Below are 21,251 nucleotides of genomic sequence, written 5' to 3'. Positions count from 1 at the left end.
CTGCACATCCCTTGCTGCAGTTCTTGGCAAGCTAGACACAGCCTTTGACATCACCTTATTTTTCCAAGTTGGAAGACTGTGACTCTTAACCTCACAAAATACTTGCTCTGGCCCCTGAAGGCCACTGAAACAGTTCTGTAGGAGTCCCGACATCAACAGCCTTGAGTTCAAACTTCCTCTTTTCCTAGGAAGCCCCTGAAACCAGTAATTTATTGTACCAGCTGGCAGTAGGCTTCATTGGGACTAGTAGCCTCTGATATCAGATTGCTCCTTACACCAACCTACTTACAGGTAGACTTCGCACCCCTGAAATGTAAAACAAGTTCCAGAATCAACCCATTCCAACTCATTCTTTTCCCCAGTTCTAGTCACATTCCTGCAACTGCTGCCTATCTTTTCTATGGCTGTCTTCAGAACAAAGAACAGCAGCAGCTGAACTTCTGAAATACAAAAGCCTCAATTCCTATACCAATGTGGGTCTGAAATATAAACATACTACACAACACCTGTGTGACCCTTTGAAAGACAAAAAACCATGTGCAGCTTAATACAGTAATACAAAAGGAACACTTACAGTTCGGTTTTTTCTCAAGACTTTGCTATGTCAACCACTTTCATGCTCATCCAACTTCAAATTTAGACCACTCACCCCATCCTGAACTTGAAACTGTTTTACAAGACTATGGTCCTAGTTATACTAGCAAATTTTGTCAACAAAACTCCAGTTTTGAATAATACATTGATTCAATAAGCTTCCATACCATCACATTTGGAAAAAAATTCACTTTTGTAAAGGGATCAGATCATCACACCTAAGCACCTGCATAGATAGAATTAAATTAGGCAAGTGAAAATATAGTGATGAGTGAAAGGATTTTACATCACCTACAGAAAAAAACTTGGAAGACAAAGCTGGTATGTTTTCTTTACACCATCTGGGGCCTGCATCACCAACACAACTTCTAGCTTGCAAAAGTCACTATTAATGCTAGTTAACATTATTGTGAAAGGAGAACTATTTCAGAGTTTTTAAAGCAAGTAACACTACAAGAACATTAACGCGCCCAAAAAAAAAAAATTCATCTTTAGAAAAGCCCAGCTTTCAGAAACAAAGTATTTTCCCAACATCCGTTCAGGGATTTTACTTTGCTAATGCTGGTAAGTGATAATAGAATCAGAATGGGGTACCCACTTTCAAACAATTCTTTTAAGGGGAATACATAAGAACCTAAATTCCAGTCCTTCCAGCATCTCAGAAGTTCCCAGAAATGCTATTTAGAGTTGGGACACCATTATTTTAATGCATTCTAAGTTAGACCATCCTGACAACACAAGCTTAGAAGAAAGTTTGAAGTGTTAAATTATAAATATCTAAATGTATCTATTTATTGCTTTATGATCTGAAAAGAGTATTATAGAAGCTCCAAGGCAGTAACAGCAAAAACACAGTAATGTACATCATTTTATTACAAAATTGTTAAAAAAGTAATACAATGCAATATTCTACAAAATATAAGGTCAGCTATTATGCTACTTCCTATGACTTGCTTTGCTAAAAACATCAGACTATCCATCACTGAATTTCAAAAGAAACCATTAAATATGCAAACACATTCCACAACATCCGTTGTTTTGAAGAACCTAACTGTAGCGGCCTTTTGCTACTACTTACATTAAAAAATATAGGTCTCCCTACAAAGAATCACATTACCTATACACAATTCTGTACAGTTTTTTTATACTGAAGCTAACAATGAGCTGCACTTGAGTTCACATTCTTAGCAAAATATTGGACTTTGAGCACAAATCTTTACAGCAGGACATCCATTTACTCTTCATCTTCCTCTTCTTCCTCCTCATCTTCCTCCTCCTCTTCTTCATCTTCATCTTCCTCCTCTTCAGGTTCCGCCTTCTTCTTAGAACCTGTGGGCCTACCAGGACCTTTCTTTCCTGCATCACTCTTGCCCTTGGCACGGTATGCTGCAATATCCTGAAAGAGTGATGCCATTAAGTTTCAAGTAGTCATTTAGATCCCCTTAAATCCCAATACTATTGCTAATTTAACAATTGCTTGCATTATACTGAACTGCACAAGTTAAGACACTGGATCAGCCTGGCACTTACAACTCACCCCCTAAGGAATCCCTAGCCCAGATTGCAGGGACTTTCAACCTTCCCGAATTGCATGTCCTCTATTTTAAGATGGAATTTTGATATGGAACAGACTGAGGACTACTACAGTATCCAGTCTGAATATTTATACATTTATATGTTCCCTCCTACTGTCAGGTCTTGCATAGCCCATCTACATAGAAACTGAATATTCTTCAGTTTCCTATTGAGCCAGTGAGTGTTTTGTTTTGTGAAAAGCACAGGAGTTTACCTCTGCTATTTCATTCATAACCGCTCAAACTTTGGACTTCGTATATAATCTTAGAAGTTTTCATTGTACCTTTTCATATTTCTCCTTTAGTTTTGCTGCCTTCTGTTCAAACGGCTGTTTATCTTTGGCTGACTGCTCAGACCACATTTCACCTAGTTTTTTTGCAGTATCCCCAATAGACAAGCCAGGATGCTCACTTTTGATCTTTGGACGATGTTCAGAGCAGAAGAGAAAGAATGCAGACCTGACCAGAGGAAAAACAAAAGATAAAGGAGTCCTACTGACCAAAACTGAAAATACACTTTCCATCCCAAGATGAAGACACTTACGGGGGCCTTTTTGGAGCATTGGGATCCTTTTTCTTTCCCTTCTTCTCGCCTTTAGGAGGAATATAATTTTTCATCTCTCTGTCATAACGAGCCTTATCTCCTTTCGCCAGATCTTCAAACTTTGATTTTTCTTTTGCAGACATGGTCTGCAGACACATTGCAAAAAGAAGCATTAAATCAGCTAACAGGCCTGCTGACTCATTAACGGCTAAGCAGCAGCTGCACCCGGCAATCTTTTTCTTTCCCACAAACCCCCGTGAAACAGGCTGGGGAAGCGGTGGGGGAGGGGAGTTACGCTTCCCAGACACGAGACCCCGTGCCGGCCAATCTGCAGCGAGCCAACAAGGAAGCCCCGCCTGCCCCGCGGTGTTGCCTGGCCGGTGGGCGGGCCCCGACCCTCTCTCACCTTCCATCTCTCCGAGCACTTCCGGGAGAACTCGGCGAAGTTAACCGAGGAGTCCGGGTGTTTCTTCTTGTGCTCCTCGCGGCAGGTCTGCACGAAGTACGCGTACGAGGACATCTTGCCCCGCGGCTTGTTGGGGTCGCCTTTGCCCATGGCGGGAGCGGGTCACGGGGCCCTTGGGGAGGAGACGCGCAGTGAGGCAGGGACGGAGACCACTCCCGCCTAGCCCCTAGCGGCGGGTTCCCGCCTCGCCACCTCCTGGCACGCCCGGCCCCTCCCCCTCCCGAGACGCTCAGCGGCCTCCGACTCTTGAGTAAACTTCCACGGGGCGGGGCGGGGCGCCCCACCGGGACAATAGGCGCCTCCGCCTCATCCCACCCCCGCTGCCCCCTCCGGCGAAGCCCCCCGCCCGCTCTCTCCCCGCTTTATCGCGCGCGCCCGACTCGGGCTGCGCCCCAATCCGCAGCCGCTGCCCTGCCAACCCGGAGCATTGAGACGGTCCTCCGCAAACCAGCCCCCCACACACCACAAACTGGCCGAGCACCTACTGCGCCCTGCAACCGCCGCTGTCCCCGCACCCCTAGCCCGGCTGGTTCGGTCCTGTCCCGACCCCCGCTGGCCCCGTCACCGGCGCGGACGCTCCTCGGGGCAGGGTGCAGCTGAGGGGCCCTTGCCTGGTGGTGTGAGAGGCGGTGGCGGCGGGCGCTAGCGCTGGGATCTGTTCCGTCTGCCACAGCCAAATGGTTTCTCTCCGACGCACTTACAGTCTCTTGTTTTCCACAGTCCTACCCGGCACAGCAACTTGACCCACAGCACCGTCGGACCCGCCTACAGTGATCTCCCATTGGCTACCTTACCCGTTCGAACCGCACAAGGTCACGCCCAGAGGCCCGTGCATACAATGGATTGGTTCCTAGCACTCTTTACGTCATCCCTAGAGCAGCTCACAAGTTCGGTCGAGCCTCAGGGGTTCGTTGGCTCCCGTACTCGTTGGAACCGGTTAGGGAGAGGACGGGGGCGGGAATAAGAACTACAGCGCCGATTGGAGGAGAGTGGTAGTTTAAAAAACCGCGGGGATGTCTACGATTGGCTGCAATAGGATCCCTGGGGTGTGATTGGACGGAGCGGAGAGGGCTAGCGTGGTTTAAAACTACAAAGGGAGGGGTTGGGGGCGGGAGATGTTGTAATGAGAAAAACAAGAGGAGATGGTTGTGAAAGGTGCGGGCGGTGGGCAGGGCTGGGAGGCTGAACGGAGAGGCGGCTCTGACTGGAGGCGGCGTCGGCACTGGCACTACTAGGTGTAGAAGTGCTGTAGCAAGCCTGTTGCTTACAGCCTGCAAGTAGGATAAAAACAACTGGCAGTGAGCACGCACTGTGCTCGAGTGGCCATAGTCCGAGCTCGGGGGAGGCGTGGAGCCTGGTGCAGCTAGTGGAACTACGAGTCCCAATATGCCTTGTGCTAGCTAAGGCGGTAGATGAGCGTAAGGGGGAGCAGAGCATGCTGGGAGCTGTAGGCCTCTGATACCACTGAACACATTTGTACGGCGGCTTTGTGAAAAAGCGTTCGCGTTCTCTCAGGTGGTCGGGGCTTCCTACCCCGACCCCGCGCTCGGAGGCGCGAGAAACGGGCTTTGCCTTTTTGACCTTATAAAACCGAAGGCCCCTGGCCTCCCTGATGTTTCTCTTTGAGGCGCCTGCCTTGTTTCCTGGCGTTAAATGAGAAGCTCTTGTCTCAGTGAGCGGGCCCTGCTGTCCCCTCAGCATGTCGCTCTGCGCCAGGGAGCGGTGGGGGGATTTCAGTGGCACGCCCTCCCAGGGGGAGGGAAGATGAGATTGAAGAGTGGTGCTAGGGGCTGGGGGAGGGTGCAACTGGCGGGGAGGATCTGGGGATCCAGGACGCGCTGGCCCGAGGTCTGCCTGGGCTCGAGGAGCTGCAAGGCTGTTTGTTAAGCATGAGCCGTTTCATTCGGCTACCCACCAAAGTGCCCCTTGAAATGCAAACAGCCCCATCCTGAGAGTGAGAGTGCTTGTAAACACCGCCCTTAAACTGTTTCCGAGACCCAGCCCTCATCTCTCCAGCGTGGGCGTGGGAGCAGGCAGCAGGGCCAGAGGTGGCTATGTTGTGCTGATCCAGCTAACAACTGGTAGTAAATAGCAAAACTACGTTTTAACTTTCGCTTGTATGCAGCCTCCTCAAACCGTCAAAACAAGACCCCTTCCGTTATCTTCATTGCTAAGTGAAGCTGAAATGGGGACGCGTTTAGCTTTGTTCTGTGGTATAGGTTTGCTGACATAGTTACCAGATCCGGGGGAGGGTGCAGTTCCTGCTTTGGGTCCAGAGTAAGAGTTAACAGGTCTTGTTGGGTGGTAAAGATGTTTAAAACCCCGCTCCCCAGCTGTCCCCCAGTAACTGGTATTAATACCCAGGAGCTCTGGATCCCTAATTTTGGGTTCTCTGAGCTATATGGACTTGACTCTTTACAGTGATTGCACCATCAGCTCGTCAATAAAAAGTAGCATCAGTGATGTTCCTGCATGCTGCTGTCAAGTTTTGCTTTATGAAATGTTTTTTTTACTGTGCTTTCCTATTTCTTCTGTGACAACTGTATTTCTTCGTGGAACCTGAGCTTAGAACTTGAAAAGCTAGGAATTTGTAACCAGCCTAATTCTTCTCATTTGCAGCAAGCCTCCTTTCTCAGTAAGTAAGAGAGCTTTTGCAAGCCCTTCCTATTTTACAGTGCAGCATGTTTCAGTGAAGAATTTGAAGTCTTACTTTTTTTTTTTGTTTAAATTGTCATTCTCATAGAAAGTGTCCCAGTCTAAAACAGCAGTTCAGTCTATGATTGAAGAGGCTGGTAGGTTTCCTGTTTTGTTTTTGGCACAAGCATAAAAGGAGCCAATTTCAAGGAAAAGAGTTGCATCTGTTTTTTTTTTCTTCCCTGTGGAGAGACCCAGTTAAAAGCCTACTCACCACATTCTTTAATAGTAAATCTGCTCTTTGTACAAACTGTTTACTTTTACAGTTAATGTTTATTAGAGTAATACATTGCACCGGGGATGAACTTGGCCTTCAGATGAGGTGCTAAAACTTGTACTTGCTCTTACTACTTTATCCTTTTCCCCTGTAAATCTTAATTTCTCTTGATATTAGTTCAATATGTTTTGTTGTCACTAAGGCCGGCTCTGTGCTGCAAAGTAGGGTTGATGTAAACTATCTTGCATCAACCTGGTAACCAGCAGTCATGTTTCACATTAAAGACTAACAAAATAATTTATTAGGTAATGAGTTTGTGTGGGACATATCCACTTCTTCAGATCAATAGCATTTCTGGTACAGACTGACAGTTTAATAGCACAGAGGTCTCTTGAAGTAGTTGGTTTCTGGGTATTTGTCTGGCCCTGTCAATTTGTTCTTCAAGATAGGCCCAAGAAGGTCAATAACAGAACACCACTTGTTGTTACCTAAGCCCCCAGATCAAACCCCTGCAACCACATCATCAGAAACCTACAGTCTATATTAAAACATGATGAGACACTCCAGAAGGCCCTAGGTGAGAGGCGTGTTCTCTCCTATAGACAATCTCCTCTCCTAATGAAAATTCTCACTAGCAACCACAGGCCATACTACAGTCCTGGAACTCTTCTTTGCAACAAACCCCATTGCCGTCTTTGTTCACATATTTATTTTGGAGATGCCATCACTGGACCTAGCCCCATTAATTACAAGATTGGGACTCATTCTCTTGTACCTCAACCAATGTTATATATGCTATCATATGTGCCAGCAGTGCACATATGCATTGGACAAACTGGGCAAACACTCTGCCAAAGAATGAATGGGCACAGAGCAAACATTAGGAATTTCAATACACACCAATCTGTCAATGAGCATTTCAATGGAGTGGACTATTCTCTTGGAGATCTGAGAATATGCATCCTACAGCAAAGAGACTTTAACAGCATATTACAAGGGGAGATGTGTGAACTAGAGTTCATGCTCAAATTCAATACATTAACACTTGGTCTCTATAGAGAGAGCAATTATCTCATGCATTAAAAGGGCTGTTTTTTGCCTTTCTTTGGTATTCATAATGATCTTAGGCAAGATTATTAGTATCTCTCCCCCTCACCTCCCTGCTCCTTCAGTTCCATGTATCTGATTTGTCAGTTTTCATTTCATTTTTTGGACCTCTATGCTGTATAACTGTCAATCTGTATTAGAAATGCTATTGATCTGAAGGAGTGGGTCTGTCCCATGAAAGCTCATCATCTAATCAATTATTCTGTTCGTCTTTAAAGTGCTACGTGACTGCTGGTTTGTCTTTGCATCAACCTAGTTGTGTTCATGTCTACAGTTTGGTCTGGTACACAATACAGAATTTATGGTGATGTAAAGCATCTTATGTCAACATAATAATGTCCATGTTTTCTCCACAGTATTTCTCCCACCAGTATAGCTAAATCAACGTATGATAAGGCAGACCCTGAACTACTTACGTTGATGCAACAGGCCTCCGGGAGCTTTTCTCACAATGCCCACAGTGATCTCTCTGGTCATCATTTGGAACACCTACGGTGCAGTGCAGTCATTCTGCTGTAGAGCTCCAGATATTCCCTTTTACGAAGACCTGTGTGCTTTCCTCTTCAAATGTACCAACTGCTATCATCTGAGCATGTTATACCTTACCTTTTCCTTGTGCTTTGAACATTGCAACCCCTTCCCAAGGTACCCTGCACTAGAGTTTCACGGTAGGACAGCTACACACAGTGTGCTGATCTGTGCTGATCTAAGTGCTTCTACTTGGATATGTTCTGCCAACACATGTGTAGTATGTATATGCACAAGTTCAACTTAATTACTGTAGTGGGATTATGTTGACTTAAGTCAACTTAATTTTGTGCTGCAGACATGCGCATAGACTTGTTTCCTACCAATGTAAGTGTCCTGTTACAGTGGAGCAGTACTACTGCTTTCCCCAGTGGTATTCCTGTATTGAGGTTAACACAGTGCACAGGGAGACTGTTAATTTTATTGACCCTGATTGTCTCTTGTTACCTGATGCTGACTACTAGGGTGGGGTGGGTTAAGATGAGTGGAAGACCCCCACCTCTTTAGAGCTCTGAATTTTTGAAATTCCCTTCATTGTCCTGCTTTGAGAATTACTGCATGTGGTCAGCATTGTTATGTCCAACTGCCCAGCTAACCATGATGGCTATATATTTCAGATTCACTCCTGTCTGGAGTAGACAGGAGATTCTGAATCTCTTGGGACTGAAAGGAGAAGAGGCTGTACAGGCACAGTTGTGGAACAGCTATAGAAATATGTCGATTTGCATTCCTATATAATCTAGTTATAGAAGGCGCATGACAGGTGTCAGTAATGCACTGACGCATGAAACAGAAGGAACTGCAACAGATATGCTAAATGAGGGGGGCAACAGTCAATCCAGTGCTAAGCTGCAAGCCTGTTGCTTTTTAAAAAAAAAGCTGCATGCCATACTTGGAGACCCTCTGCCGCCCTATAGATCTCTGAAAGTCTTTGAGGAGCTTGAAACATAGAGCTTGGCTATGACAAATGAGAGAGGAGAAACATGCCTTTAGGAGTCCCTTTGTGTTGTGATCTAAGACCTGTCTGAGACTGCACTGCAATCCAATCACTCCTGGAAGCTGAGAACAGGCAAGCCCAATGGCAGGGAAAGAAACCTCAGGTAAACATGTATGTTCTTGTTACACAAATGGTGTAATAGGATCCTATTGTACTGATGGTGCCCACAATGTGGCAGGACACATCTACTGATTCATTAATTTACTTGTACAAGAAGTAGTAGTGGTACACCAGCACTCAACATAGTATTTCAGTTGCTAGTTCACTAGTCCCAAATACATGGGAAAATATAACTTCTCTACTCCTGCTTGATGTTCCCTTATTTACGCATCCAAGGATCTCATTAGGCCTTTTGACCATAGCGTCACACTAACTAACTTGAAGGGAATTAACTGCTATAGGGGAACAAAAAGCAGATATGGGAAACCTAGGCTAGTGAGTGAGCCACATGAGTGGTTCTCCATCTCCATGGCCTTAAGATTGTTATAAACAAGACCATCTTCTGGGATAGGATAGTTTTGCCTAACTGCACATGCATGCCTAGAATTTGTGGTATGGGCCAATTGAACTGTAGCAGCACATTGATTGGATGCAGAGGGAGTGCAGGGCTCTGACGATTGTTTTGTGCATCCAGCATGCACCTGATTTTGTGTGCCCCGTTCTACATGCATTTTGCTTAATTCATATCTGTGTGGGAAGGTGAAATTACACAGATGGAAACCAGCGCAACGTAGCAATGCTGTGTATGGGCACCAGTAAATAAAATGTCTTGCGGGCCACTCAGAAATCCAATGGACCACATCTGGCCCATGTGCTGCAGGTTGCCTGCTACTGCCCCACTGAGTTAGGTAGGAAGCCATATGGAGAAGTTGGTTTATGGGCTGAGAGGTCTTGATAAAACTTTCATGGAAGTACTCTGTGATCCTCTCCTGGAGGCTTCCAAGGATGGTAGCCCTTATTTCTTTCCATGGTAAGGCAGTTTCATATGCCATTTGGCAATAACTTTAACAGGCATCATTCCAGTAAACAAGCTAGCAGCCTATTAGCCATAGTGGCTCTGAGGTGGTAGTAGCAGCTGTGTCTGCTCTGCCTTTGCTACCCCCAGGAGTGAGATACCAGTTAAAATCACCAGCAGCTGTGGACAGTGGGGCTAATATTCACTGCTGTTGTCATATACTCAGTTTCATGCAACTGAGCAAGTACATCCTCATTTCCCTTGCATCTGGCAGGCCTTACTCAGCAGGAGTGCTGTGCACAAGTACTCCAAACCACAAGTGTCAATAAGCTTGTCTTGTTTAAAACTTTTAGGGAACAAAGGGAAGAAATTCTGAACCCTAACTTTCACTATGTCGTGTGACAGTACTAATGATGGCACTTCTATGTGTTTTATCTGTAGCTAGCCACCATTGCAGGAAAGAGACCAGGCATGAAAAGGAGGAGATGCACGAAGACATAATGATGCTGAAGATGCTCTTATCGGCCTACAAATTTAACACACATTTGCCTCTTTGTATTTTAGCACTTCTCTACATCCCTTCCCATCACATTTCATGTGATGTCAAGGACCGCATCCCCACACTATCTTCATTTTCTCCTGATGTGGAATAATGACAACTTGACATATGCACTGACCTTGAGAGCCACGGTGGCTGTTGTGTTGCCTAAATAGATGTTTCCCATTAAGTTCTGTTCCATGAATTTATTAACTTTAATATATTTCTCTTAAATGTTTTTGCAGTAGGTTTGTTAAAATTAGAATTTTGAGAAAATTCATATTTATTAATTTCCAAAATGTGTTGCAGAATACATAGCACTCCTGAAAGCACTCACTTGCCTTTTACTGTATAGTGACACCTCACAAGATCACTAATATAAACACCACAACATCAATAGTGCATTGATGATAGTATATTCACAGATGTACACCAAGCATATGCAATTCCCAACAGATCCCAAAACATCAAGACCAGGTAGAGCACAGTCCACCACAGCACATTAGTGTGGCTCACCTGTTGCTGTTTTTTAAGGTCTCAGCAGCATAACCGTGCATTGACCTCTTCTAATTACCCTTGGGTCTGGCTGTGGAGATGTCCATCTCATTTTAAGTGTATGCCTGTCCAGGTACACAGTTGTCAGTCAGTGTTTTCTGCTTTGGTGGTACCTGTAGAGCCGGTTCTGGTGCCCTGTACAGGGGCGTGCTCATGCAGTGTTAAATCAGGTGCTGCCAGCCTTCTGCCCTCTCAATTTTTTCCCAGCAACTCCCAACAGAGGTAGAATGGTGGGTAATGGAAAGGACATAAGTAACACCTCTTGAAGAACAAGAATTATGAAAAGGTAGGTAGCTGGTTTTTCTTTGAATGCTTGCTCACAGCCGTGCCAAGAGGTGCTGCAGGCTCTGTAGCAGGGTGGGAGGAGGGCCTGGCTCCACACTCCAGAAGGTGTGGGGCCTTGGGCATTTGGCCCTCAGCACTAGCCAGACTGTGGTGCTGCCCCACCCCTCCTGCTGCACACAGCAGTGCTGTTAAAACATTTCAAAGGGGCCCAGAGCCCCAGTTGCCACTGTTACTTTGGCAGCAGCAGCAGCTGGAGCAACAGGTCCCTTTGAAATGTTGGCTCTGGGGGCAACTGCTCCTTTTGCCCCCCACCAATTGGCAGGCCTGCTTGTTCTTATTGACTCCAATATAGGTAATTCACAAGCAGGATCTATGGAATATCCAGTCACAACCAGTCCACAGCCCAACGCTGGTGCCCTACACCCTGTGATGGGAACAGCCACTATGGGGTATGGCTGTAGGGTAGGGGTTGCTGTTTCTTCAGTGGCACAGGTAGCAAACACTGGCTATGTCTACACTAGAGATTTTTGTAGACAAAACTTGGGGAGCATCTATGTACAAAATGCATTTTGTTGACAAACTCAACAGAAAAAGCTGTGTAGGTGCTCCAGGGGGCCCTTTTGTCAACAGATTTGGTCAAAAGATCGATCTGCTTTATACATAGATGCGATCTGTCAACAGAAGTTTTGTTGGAACATCTCATCCAATGCTAACTTCTGGAGACATGCTTATAGTGTAGACGTAGCCAGTGTCTATGCCAAGAGCACAGGACCAGCCTCTCTATCAGGATCTGTCATCTGCAAATTAATTAGGTGTGCTGGAATAATTTAGAGTAAACTACAGAAAAGAGGGAGAAATAGGGGGTAACCTAATGCAGATATTACAAATAAAACCAGTGATAGTGACTGAGACAAATAGCCACAGAGACGTAGTTCTGTTAGTCTGTATCGGCACAAAACAAAACAGCACTTTAGCAAATTAATTTAGGTGATGAGCTTTTGTGGAGCAGACACACTTACTCAGAATTTTCCACCTTTGAAGAAGTGGGTCTTTCCCACGAAATGTTGATCACTTAATAAATTGTATTAGTCTTTCAAGTGCTTCAGGGCTATTTTTTTTGTTTTGAGAGAAATAGGGGTTAAAGCCTGGAGTTGCCTAAATCCATGGCTTTAGTCATTCAAAATGTCAAGGAAACCACTAATTACTAGTGACCTTTATTCTGTAGAATTTGGCAGTGGTGATAGTGGAGGTGCCCAGGACCCTCTACCCTCAGCTGATTTAGGTCCTTTAAAGGGGAGAACCACTGGGCAGTCTCATGATGTTTCAGTCCTGGACTAGTGATCAAAGAGGAGTTGTAGATTGGTGATGGTATGAGCAAGTCTGATGGTAAGGAGGGTAATCTTCCACTGCAGGTATTGCTGGATGGTCTCTTGTCCTCAGGTGGTACAAATGGATGTATCTGTACACTGCTACCATTACGGCAGAGAACCCTGAGGCTAAGGCAACACAGTCCTTATAAAGCCCCAAAGGTGAGAGAAGTCTGAGGAGAACAGAACCCTTTTGGCCATTTGGTGGGACAGTCTGGGTCAAGCCAGTCTTTGAGCCATGAGTGCCAGAGGGAATTCAACATGGGCTCCTTGGTCAAGAGTCACAGACTCCATCTGAGTTGCCCAATCAGTAATTTAAGCATCCTAACATTTGTCATACATAACAGAACATACACAGTAAACCCTCGAAATGTGATTTCAAGTTGTGCTTAACTTGAGTTCAGCACAATTCAAAATCTGGTTCCCCTAAGCCCTGGCTCGAGCCCCACGGTGCCCTGGGTTCTACTGACCCACATGTGGGTCCAGCTCACCACCACCACCCTGGGTCAGCCCCACCTCACCCTGGTTCAAACCCGCTTCTGCCACAGTTCAACCACCCTGGCTCTGGTTCCACCCCCGACTCCCCAGCCCCCGTGCAGAGCTCTGGCTCAACTCTACCTCCTGAAGCCCTAACCTCACCCCCCAGGCTTAACCTCCACCACCCTGGCCCCAACCCACTACCATGCTTATCCCTCCCCAACTGTCCTCAATCCCAGGATTTACGTTTCAAAAGGAGCTCCAGGTTCTCCCACTGCTTTCCCCGCTGCAGAACATGTTCCACTGGGGAAAAAGCCTCCCCCCACCCTCATGAAATTTGAGTTGTGGGAGGATGTGTGGGAATGCAACCCTCACATAACTGAAGGGACTACTGTATAACAAAACACCCTAACATTGCCAACTCTCCCAAAGCAGAAGAATTTGCTGCCATGCTGTCTGGTCCAGGAGAGTTGGAAATCCTGCAGGAGGTTAGATAAGGAGGCTCACCCGCAGGCTCAGGGCAGTTGGTACAAGGCCTGGGTGGAGGTGGGTGATGCGAGTGTAGGCCAGAGGTTGAAGGGGAAACCACTGCTTTTCTTCAGTCACTGGTTGCACAACTGCCCCCAGCTCTGCCTGAATACTCTGACCTGCACTCACACCATTTGCCACTGCCCGATGTGCAGGAATTGGGTACATCCTGCATTGGTGGGTAGGTATGGGCTGGCCAGGGGATGGCTGGGGTTTGCTGGAGCCCTGCTGCTTAGGCTGCAGGGTAAGTAGGTGGGACAATGTTCAAGGGATGTGGGGTGCCAGACCCTAAACGTATGGTACACCACACAGGTTCACTGCTGAAGAAGCAGAGTTTCTTTCTGGGCATGCAGCCAGCCATCTTGTGGCGGGGAGGGGGCTAGGGGGCTGGTTGGTTAGCCACTAGCCACCACCTTGCAGGGAAATTTACTGGAAGAACAATTGAGATGGTAAATAGGGCAAGACCTGATTTTTAGTCTTGTGTTTGTACAGCAGCTACCTTAACTAGATCCAAGACTAGTGCTCTTAGGTGCTAAATAAATCCAAAAAATAAGCCAGTCTCATTTTCTTTGTAAACACTCTTGGAAACTAGGTTGTCTTTTTTCAGTTCAATATGTATATGTTTGGGAATAGCTCACCCTAACAAAAAAAACTAAATCCCAAAAGCATCCATATGGAGAATTCACCATCTAGTTCTGCCAGTAGAATTCCCTGTATGGACAAGATCTTGGTACAGGGCTAAAGTGAAGCTGAAGGACTAAGTAGCATACTCCTTGATGGATATTTTTGTTTGCTTGGAAATGTCATGGGCAGGAGTGAATAGGAAGATTGTGGGAGATCGGGACTGTGGTACATTGAATGATCTGTGTGAAAACTTGGGAACACCTACCCATTTTATACATGTACCATTTGCCACTGACCACAGGCCTCATCTAGACTAGGAATAAACATAATATCTGAAGTCAATTGAAAACTGCAGACTAAAGAGTTTAAAACTTTGCCCATGTTATCACCTACCAGCCTGCCTATGCTGTAAGTTTGACCTGCTAAAATTAAGCTAAAGATATTCAACTGGCTGTATGGGTGGCATTTTCAACTTAGTTAAGATGGCTTAATTGTGCTAACTCAGTTGAAAAAAAAACCTTTTTTCTAGTCTATAAAATGCTATGAGACCATATTTATGCTACAAACTTTGGCCACTGCAAGTTATGTCAGCATAAATCCTCTACAGTTAACATACTGCTTGTATGTGTGCACATTTGGTCCTTGTGTTGGTGTTGTGTGTGGTCACTAGGATTGCTTCTGTCCATGCACAGAAGAATGCACCCTGGCTAGGTAACTATTTTCTCTGTCCTGCAAGCCTCATTTTTCTTCCCAAGTCCTACTGTTCACACCAGCTCATCTAATCAGGTTCTCCACCCCACACATCCACGTCTGAACACTACTCTTGATCAGTACTTGATAGTGTTTAAAAAGTGGGGGAAAAACAAGGAGTCACACAAATTCCTATGTAACAGATTTAAGATAGTTCTAGTGCAGTGGTTCTCAACCTGTTTATCACTGTAGGCTGTGTATACACAACGTTATGTGGGCCACAGGCTGAGAACTGAAGTAGCCAGACCCACACCCCGAAACACATGGCCGGGCAGCCAGACCCCAGATTCCCACCATGCAGGGCCAGGCAGCTGGACACACTCCTCCGTGCAGGGTCAGGTGGCCAGCAAGCGGTACCTCAGTCCTGCCAGGCAGTGCTTGGGACACACTCCCTGTGTAGGGTTAGGTGGCCAGCAGGAGGTAACCCCCCTGAAACCCCACTGCACAGGTCTGTAGAGTTTCACCTAAAACTTGGGGCTTCTGCAGGCCCATCGGCAGTGAGTTATATGGGCCATGGTGCCCTGGGCCAGGCTGCAGCAAAACTTGCTGCCTGTTGCCCCTTGCATCCCACAGTCCTCCTGCCACCCCATGTGTTCCTCCCATGCATCCCCTGGCCCCACCAGCTGCCTGCAGGCAACTTAAACGCTCTGGGGGGCCCCTGCCCCACCACTGGGAGCACAGTGCAGCTGAAGTACTTGCTCCCCATTGCTGCTGGCATGTGCATCTCTGTGGCAGTGGATGGGAGGGTGTCTCTGTGCGCTGCTTCAGCTGCACAGCATAGAGATTCCATCCCAGAGCCCAAATCCCCCCCACCCCTTCTTATCCGCCAATCAGCTGTTCCAACCCAGTCTGTGCCCAGCACCCAAACTCCTTACCAGAGCCCACCCCTCACCTATCTAATCTCCCCTCCAGTTCCTTAGTCAGTTGGTGGCAGCAGGGGGTGGGGAGTGGGTCAAGTGGGGGAAAGCATGTGGGCTGTGGGCATTCTGGGCACCACCAAAATTTCTCCAAACCTGCCACCAACACTTGGCTTCAGCACCCTGGCTAAACTCAGTTCCAGCGCTACTGCGTCCTCCTCCACCCACACACTAACCTGCTTAGGGCTCCTTCCTTCCTCTCTCTTGCACTCTCTTCCCCCCCCCCCCCCCGCCACCGCCACTCCCAGCCAGCCCTGCCCCCTGCCCGACCACCCCTGGCAAAATTGGAATATTTTTTAGCACACAGCTGGGTTGCAATTCTGTTAATTGGGCTACATGTGACCCACAGCTGCAGGTTGAGAACCACTGCTCTAGTGTATTTCCTTAGCAGCATAATCACTAAAAATTATAAAATCACCAGTTAGGCCACAATAGCATCCAAAACAACCTCAGGTCACCTCAACAACCATCCAAACATCCTCAATAGGAGGCATGGGTACTAACTCTGAGCACAAACTTTCTCATGTACATGTACACTCTCTCATGTACAAATATCACAGAGCAGGGTGAAATGCTGGCCCTGTGGGAGTAAATGTGACATTTACTTCAGTGGGACCAGCATATTACCCACACACTCTGCCATTATGCATTTACCAATTTAATGTAGCTATAGTTAGAGTTAACATTGTACATTTGAGTGTGATTGTGATTAATTCAGTGTGTATTGCAGTTGGTTATCCTTAAATTGAAAAATATTGCCTTAACTTGATTTTTGTTGATTGAATTGAAAGGTAATACATTTGAGAGAAAATTGAACTCTAACAACTATTTTTGTGTGGTAGATAAAAATTCAAGATTTGGAAGGTATTGAGAGCTGTCTCTCACTATTTCAGATATCACCTTATCAGAGTCTGATTTAAAAATTCCACAACAGAAAAGAAGCACCCTTATACAATCTTGACCTGTTTCATACCAGTAACTATGATATTCATTATGTCTGGGGCATAATTGTTTAAAAAAAATAGAGCTACCTTAACAGTTGACTCACTGAATTAAAAAAATAAATCATTTACTGTACCTTTGAGACTCCATGTACTTTCTCTGTATTTGAGTTTGATAAAATTAGATAATATAGTACAGCTGCCCATACATTTTAAAAACTCCCAATGTTAACAATTTTTTGTCAAACTTTTGAAGGAAGGAGGTTAAAATGTGAAAACTATTCTAGGCTTTGACCCACTCTATAAAAAAGAGTACCTCTCCACTTGTAAGGTATTATTCTGAAAAAAACAAAATAAATGTTCTCTCCTCTCAAAAAATTCGCATTACGCAAAGCCTGTATAACCAGTTAAACAGCTCTCATTATTGCCCTATCATAGTTGTCACACTACAAGCTCTAAAGTTCAGTGAGTTGTTTTGACTTTGTGCTGTGTACCAAATATGTGACATAAAGACAACCTATCCTAGAACTGTTAAGGACAGCTGCAGAGCAGAGTGAAATTGAAGTGGTCATATGACAGGAAATAAATACAACAAATCTATCTTAGTACTAACACGGATAATATTAGGAACACCAGCTGTTCTTGGTCACAATGATTATTCTACCTATATTTAACTGAACTTTTTCAAATTTCATTCAACAAGAAAATAGTTTTGCTAGTTACACCATATTTACAATTTTTCTTGATTTTTCTCTGTTGGGTCTGAATCTCATTTATTCTAATGGTGCTCTTTATTATTATAACACAAAACTTTTATATAATGCTTTTCATCTGTGCATATCAGAGTGCTTCACTGAGAAGGTCAGGATTATTATCATCACCATTTTGCAAATGGGGAACTGAGGCAGAGAGAAGCAGTGTGACTTGACCAGGTTTGTGCAGCAGGAAAATGGCAGATCCAGCAATAAGTCCCAGGTCTCCAGAATCATATTCCAGCACGCTATCCACTAGAACAGACTGTGGCTCCCACTCCACAGACTTTCCTTAAGTTCTATTATTCCCTCCCTGATTACAGGAGATGGTACGTTACTTTCAACATGAAAGATGCCTCATCGATCGCACTCAGGTGAGTTCCCACCCCCAAGATGGGACCCAGGTAAGGGATAGAGGGTTAAGAAACCACTAACATGTCCTGCAGCTGAGAACTCTCTCTGGTTCAGATTCCATTTTCAGATGGCATTAGTAGGTAAGGAATAGGTAGACGATGTGAGCTCTCCAACAATGGATTGGCTTGGTCTCCCTGCCTCTGTTGTCATGGTTGCATGTTTGTTCTAGGATAAGAGGGACAACAGTTGGTAACACACACCTTGTCTTTCGGGTACACTAACCCTTCCACGTGATGCTGATGTGCTCCTCTGAGTAGCTCCAAACTCTGACACTCAGAAGGGCATCCCTTTGCAACTGATGAAGCGGTGTTTAAATAGCCAGTTGTTAATGGCCAGAACTCAGGTCCCACGTCTGTCTGATTTCCCACCAAAAGATCAAAAGGTCAGGACAGTGTCCTCAGCGGAGGAAGGAGAAGTGCAGCCAAGATGGAAGCCCAGGTTTTCCACTTTCAAGATGGATTACCCATATTGTCAAGCACTGGAATTAATTTTTCCCCTACAGGTGGAGGCTCACATCTACCTTCACAGGAGCATTTTTCAGAGGTTGGGAATTCTCAATATGCAAAAGTCCATTCTGGTTCCAGACAGAGGAGAGACTTTATAGGGACGGTTATCAATTCCATGTCAGCAAGAACTCTCTATTGAACTTGAATCCGAGCCAAAGTCGGAATTATCCAGTTTCTGGTGTACTTTTCCAAAACCACAGGTAGGACCTGCCTGAGCCTTCTGAGACACATGGCCGTGTTCCAAACATGTACACATGCCAGGCTGAGAATGAAGCTGCTCCAGACATGGCTCTCATCCTACCATCCAGGCTGAAACAGCTTGGACCTGGTTCTGACATTCCTCAGGAGGTTCTACTGCTGGTATGGTGGATGAACCCATTGACCATATGTGCAGGTGTCCCTTTCCAGGCCCCTAGCTGGAGTGACGCCAGTCACAGACACATTGGATCTCAGCTGGGTGGGGCACACTTAGGGGATTTGCAGACCTATGGCAGGTGGTCAAGAAATGAGTTGCATCTTCACATCAAGGAGCTCAGAGGAGATAATTTGGCCTGTTAGCGCTTTCATACCACTATGAAAAATCACAGTGTGACAGTCATGACATAATATCACTGCCATGTTTTACATCAACAGGCAGGGTAGAGCAGTTGTGTTGGGAGGAGCACCTCATCTGGGAAATTCTACATAGCCTGCTCTGTACACCTGGAAACTTCTTATCTCCCAGGAGTCAGAAATGTCAGATGGACCATCTCTGTATTTGTTTCTCACCCACGAATAGTGAGAGCTGACATTCTCCAATCCATCTTCCCTCATTGGGAAGTTCCCCAAGTTGGTTATTTGCAATGGAGAGCAACAAGAAGTGCCTGCCTTTTTTTTAACTTCAGAGGTCAGGGTCCAGCATCCCTAGTGGACATGTTCAGGCTGTTCTGGAAAAACCAGTTTATGTACATATTACCTCCATTCCCTCTGACCCACTAAGTTATTCTCAAGATCCACAGGGATGGGGATCCTGTGGCACCAGCTTGGCCATGTCAGTGGACTTTACCCATAGAGCTTCCCCTTTACCCTGACTGGATCATGCAGGAAATGGGCACCTTCTACACTCAGACCAGTCCCTGCACCTCATGGCATGGAAGTCCCATGGCTGAGTACCTTGGAGCACCAAAGCTCTGCCCAGATCCAGCAGATGATTTGAAGGAAGTTGGAAACTGTCCACTAAGGCCACTTACCTTGCTAAGTAGAAAAGGTTCTCCTGCTGGTGCGTGGAGCACCAGGTAACTCCAACTCAGGCCTCTATTCCCCTTATCCTGAATTATCTGGTTCACTTAAAACAGCGAGGATTAGATCTGTCTTCCATCATAGTCTACCTAGCAGCCATTTAAGCATTTCACCCCAGAGAAGGTGCCCAGCAATCAATCTGGCTATGTCTAGACAAAAGGATTTTTGTCAGCGCTAAGATTCCATGGCACCGTTAGGTAAAGTATAATATATGAGTGGACTTCCAAAGAATGATCATTTCAGGACCTAAAGGGGTCTGAAAAGGTTAGGCTCCAATTGTTTAAAAGGATATTCTGGCAGGTTAAAAAAAGACGTTACTGACCTTCGTGCAGCAATGATGATTCTTTGAAGAGGGATGATATAACCCAAATACACTATTTCCAGCACCCAGCTGTCCATTGTTACTCAGGACCATTGATAGAGGTGTGATCGCAGGTGGTGATGGAGCAACTTTGGGGAAGGAGATGCAACTATTGCATAGATGCAGCTTTCAATGACACCATCAAACTTGCTGTCTCACTTGTTGTTGCTGTTGGCCACGAGGCTGGTTGTTCCTGTGCCTTGGTGGTCTCTGAGGAGGTCTGGATTGGCCATAATGCCTCGGTTGCTACTGCCTTTGAAACAGTTGGAAGTACGATCTTTAATACAAGCCGAACCGTCTGTGTTTAAATGGCAGTGTGTACATACCCAGAGTTTTGAGGGTTCCACAGAGTGGTCAGTAGTACAGGAGTCCTTGTTGGAGTGTAGCACTGTATCCGTAGATTTGACCAAAAGTTTTTGCTTGTCAAAGGGCAAGTCCTCCACTTTGCCCTGGAGTTCCTTGGGGATGTACAAAGTTTGAAGCCAAGGAACCCTCCTCATAACTATATCTGTGGCTGTAGATCAATACACTGTATCAGCCATGTCAAGGGCAATCTGGACATTGGTCCTGCAAACAGTATCGCCTTCCTGGACAATAGCTTTTAGCTATGGCTCCTTTGAGTAAGATAAGGACTCCATCAAGGATGTTAGCTTGGAATAATTATCAAAGTTGTGCTTGGACAAATGCACCACATAATTGGCCATTAGTAGCAGTAGTGTGGAAGAGGAATAAATCTTTCAACTGAAAAGGTCAGGACTCTTAGAGTCCTTGTCAGTGGACTTGTATTGTGGCACTTTAGCTCTCTGCTGAGAATACTCCACCACCTGCGAGTTTAGCTGGTGGGGGCGGGGGGGAATGAACAAGTACTTCATACCTGTGGAAGGGACAAAGTATTTCTCATCCGCCTTTTTGTTGGTAGCAGGAGCAGAGGCTGGCATTTGCCATATGTTGTCAGCTGCTTCCACAATAGCTTCACCCAAGGGGATGGCAATCTTTGAGGAAACCAGGGGCCTCAAGTTCTTTAACAGCCCTTGTGTCTTCTCTCGGATTTCCACCGGTTTAACACCTTGTGTACTGGCCATTCTGAGGAAGAAGTCCTGAAACTCCCTGAGATCTTCAGGGGAGATGTATCACCAGGAAGAACAGCCTCATCAGGTGAAGATGAAGAAAGATCATTTGGTGAAGGTGGCCTAGGAGGGGCATCAGTGTCAGAAAAGCAAGCCTCCTCCTCCCCTGACTGACGGAGAGGAGATAGAGGCTGAGGCTCCGATGGTGAAGGAGC

The 21,251-nt window shown here is 45.9% G+C and overlaps 1 protein-coding gene across 2 annotated transcripts; it reads right to left on the bottom strand.

Annotated features, from left to right (window-relative positions):
• Positions 1-1,448: 1,448 nt before the first annotated feature.
• HMGB2 (high mobility group box 2) lies at positions 1,449-3,945 on the bottom strand. Of its 2 annotated transcripts, none has more exons than XM_074993016.1 (5): positions 3,790-3,945; positions 3,119-3,290; positions 2,713-2,858; positions 2,453-2,627; positions 1,449-1,990 (listed from the first exon to the last, which is right to left on the bottom strand). In XM_074993016.1, the coding sequence occupies exons 2-5, from the start codon at positions 3,266-3,268 to the stop codon at positions 1,829-1,831; spliced, it is 633 nt and encodes a 210-aa protein (XP_074849117.1). In that variant the 5' UTR covers positions 3,269-3,290; positions 3,790-3,945; the 3' UTR covers positions 1,449-1,828. The 2 variants fall into 2 exon arrangements, with proteins under 2 accessions (XP_074849117.1, XP_074849118.1); XM_074993017.1 differs by lacking the exon at positions 3,790-3,945 and adding an exon at positions 3,664-3,680.
• Positions 3,946-21,251: the final 17,306 nt, after the last annotated feature.

This window comes from Carettochelys insculpta, chromosome 4, assembly GCF_033958435.1.
Source record: "Carettochelys insculpta isolate YL-2023 chromosome 4, ASM3395843v1, whole genome shotgun sequence".
NCBI classification, from domain to species: domain Eukaryota; kingdom Metazoa; phylum Chordata; order Testudines; family Carettochelyidae; genus Carettochelys; species Carettochelys insculpta.
The sequence above is the reverse complement of the archived record's forward strand: the minus strand, read 5'-3'. Positions and strand labels throughout refer to the sequence as shown.

Coding starts and splice junctions, on each gene's coding strand:
- HMGB2 (XM_074993016.1), bottom strand. CDS start 3,268: ATGGGCAAAGGCGACCCCAACAAGCCGCGGGGCAAGATGTCCTCGTAC. Junction 2,628..2,712: donor AATGCTCCAAAAAGGCCCCC/GTAAGTGTCTTC, acceptor TCCTCTGGTCAG/GTCTGCATTCTTTCTCTTCT. Junction 1,991..2,452: donor TAAAGGAGAAATATGAAAAG/GTACAATGAAAA, acceptor TCACTCTTTCAG/GATATTGCAGCATACCGTGC.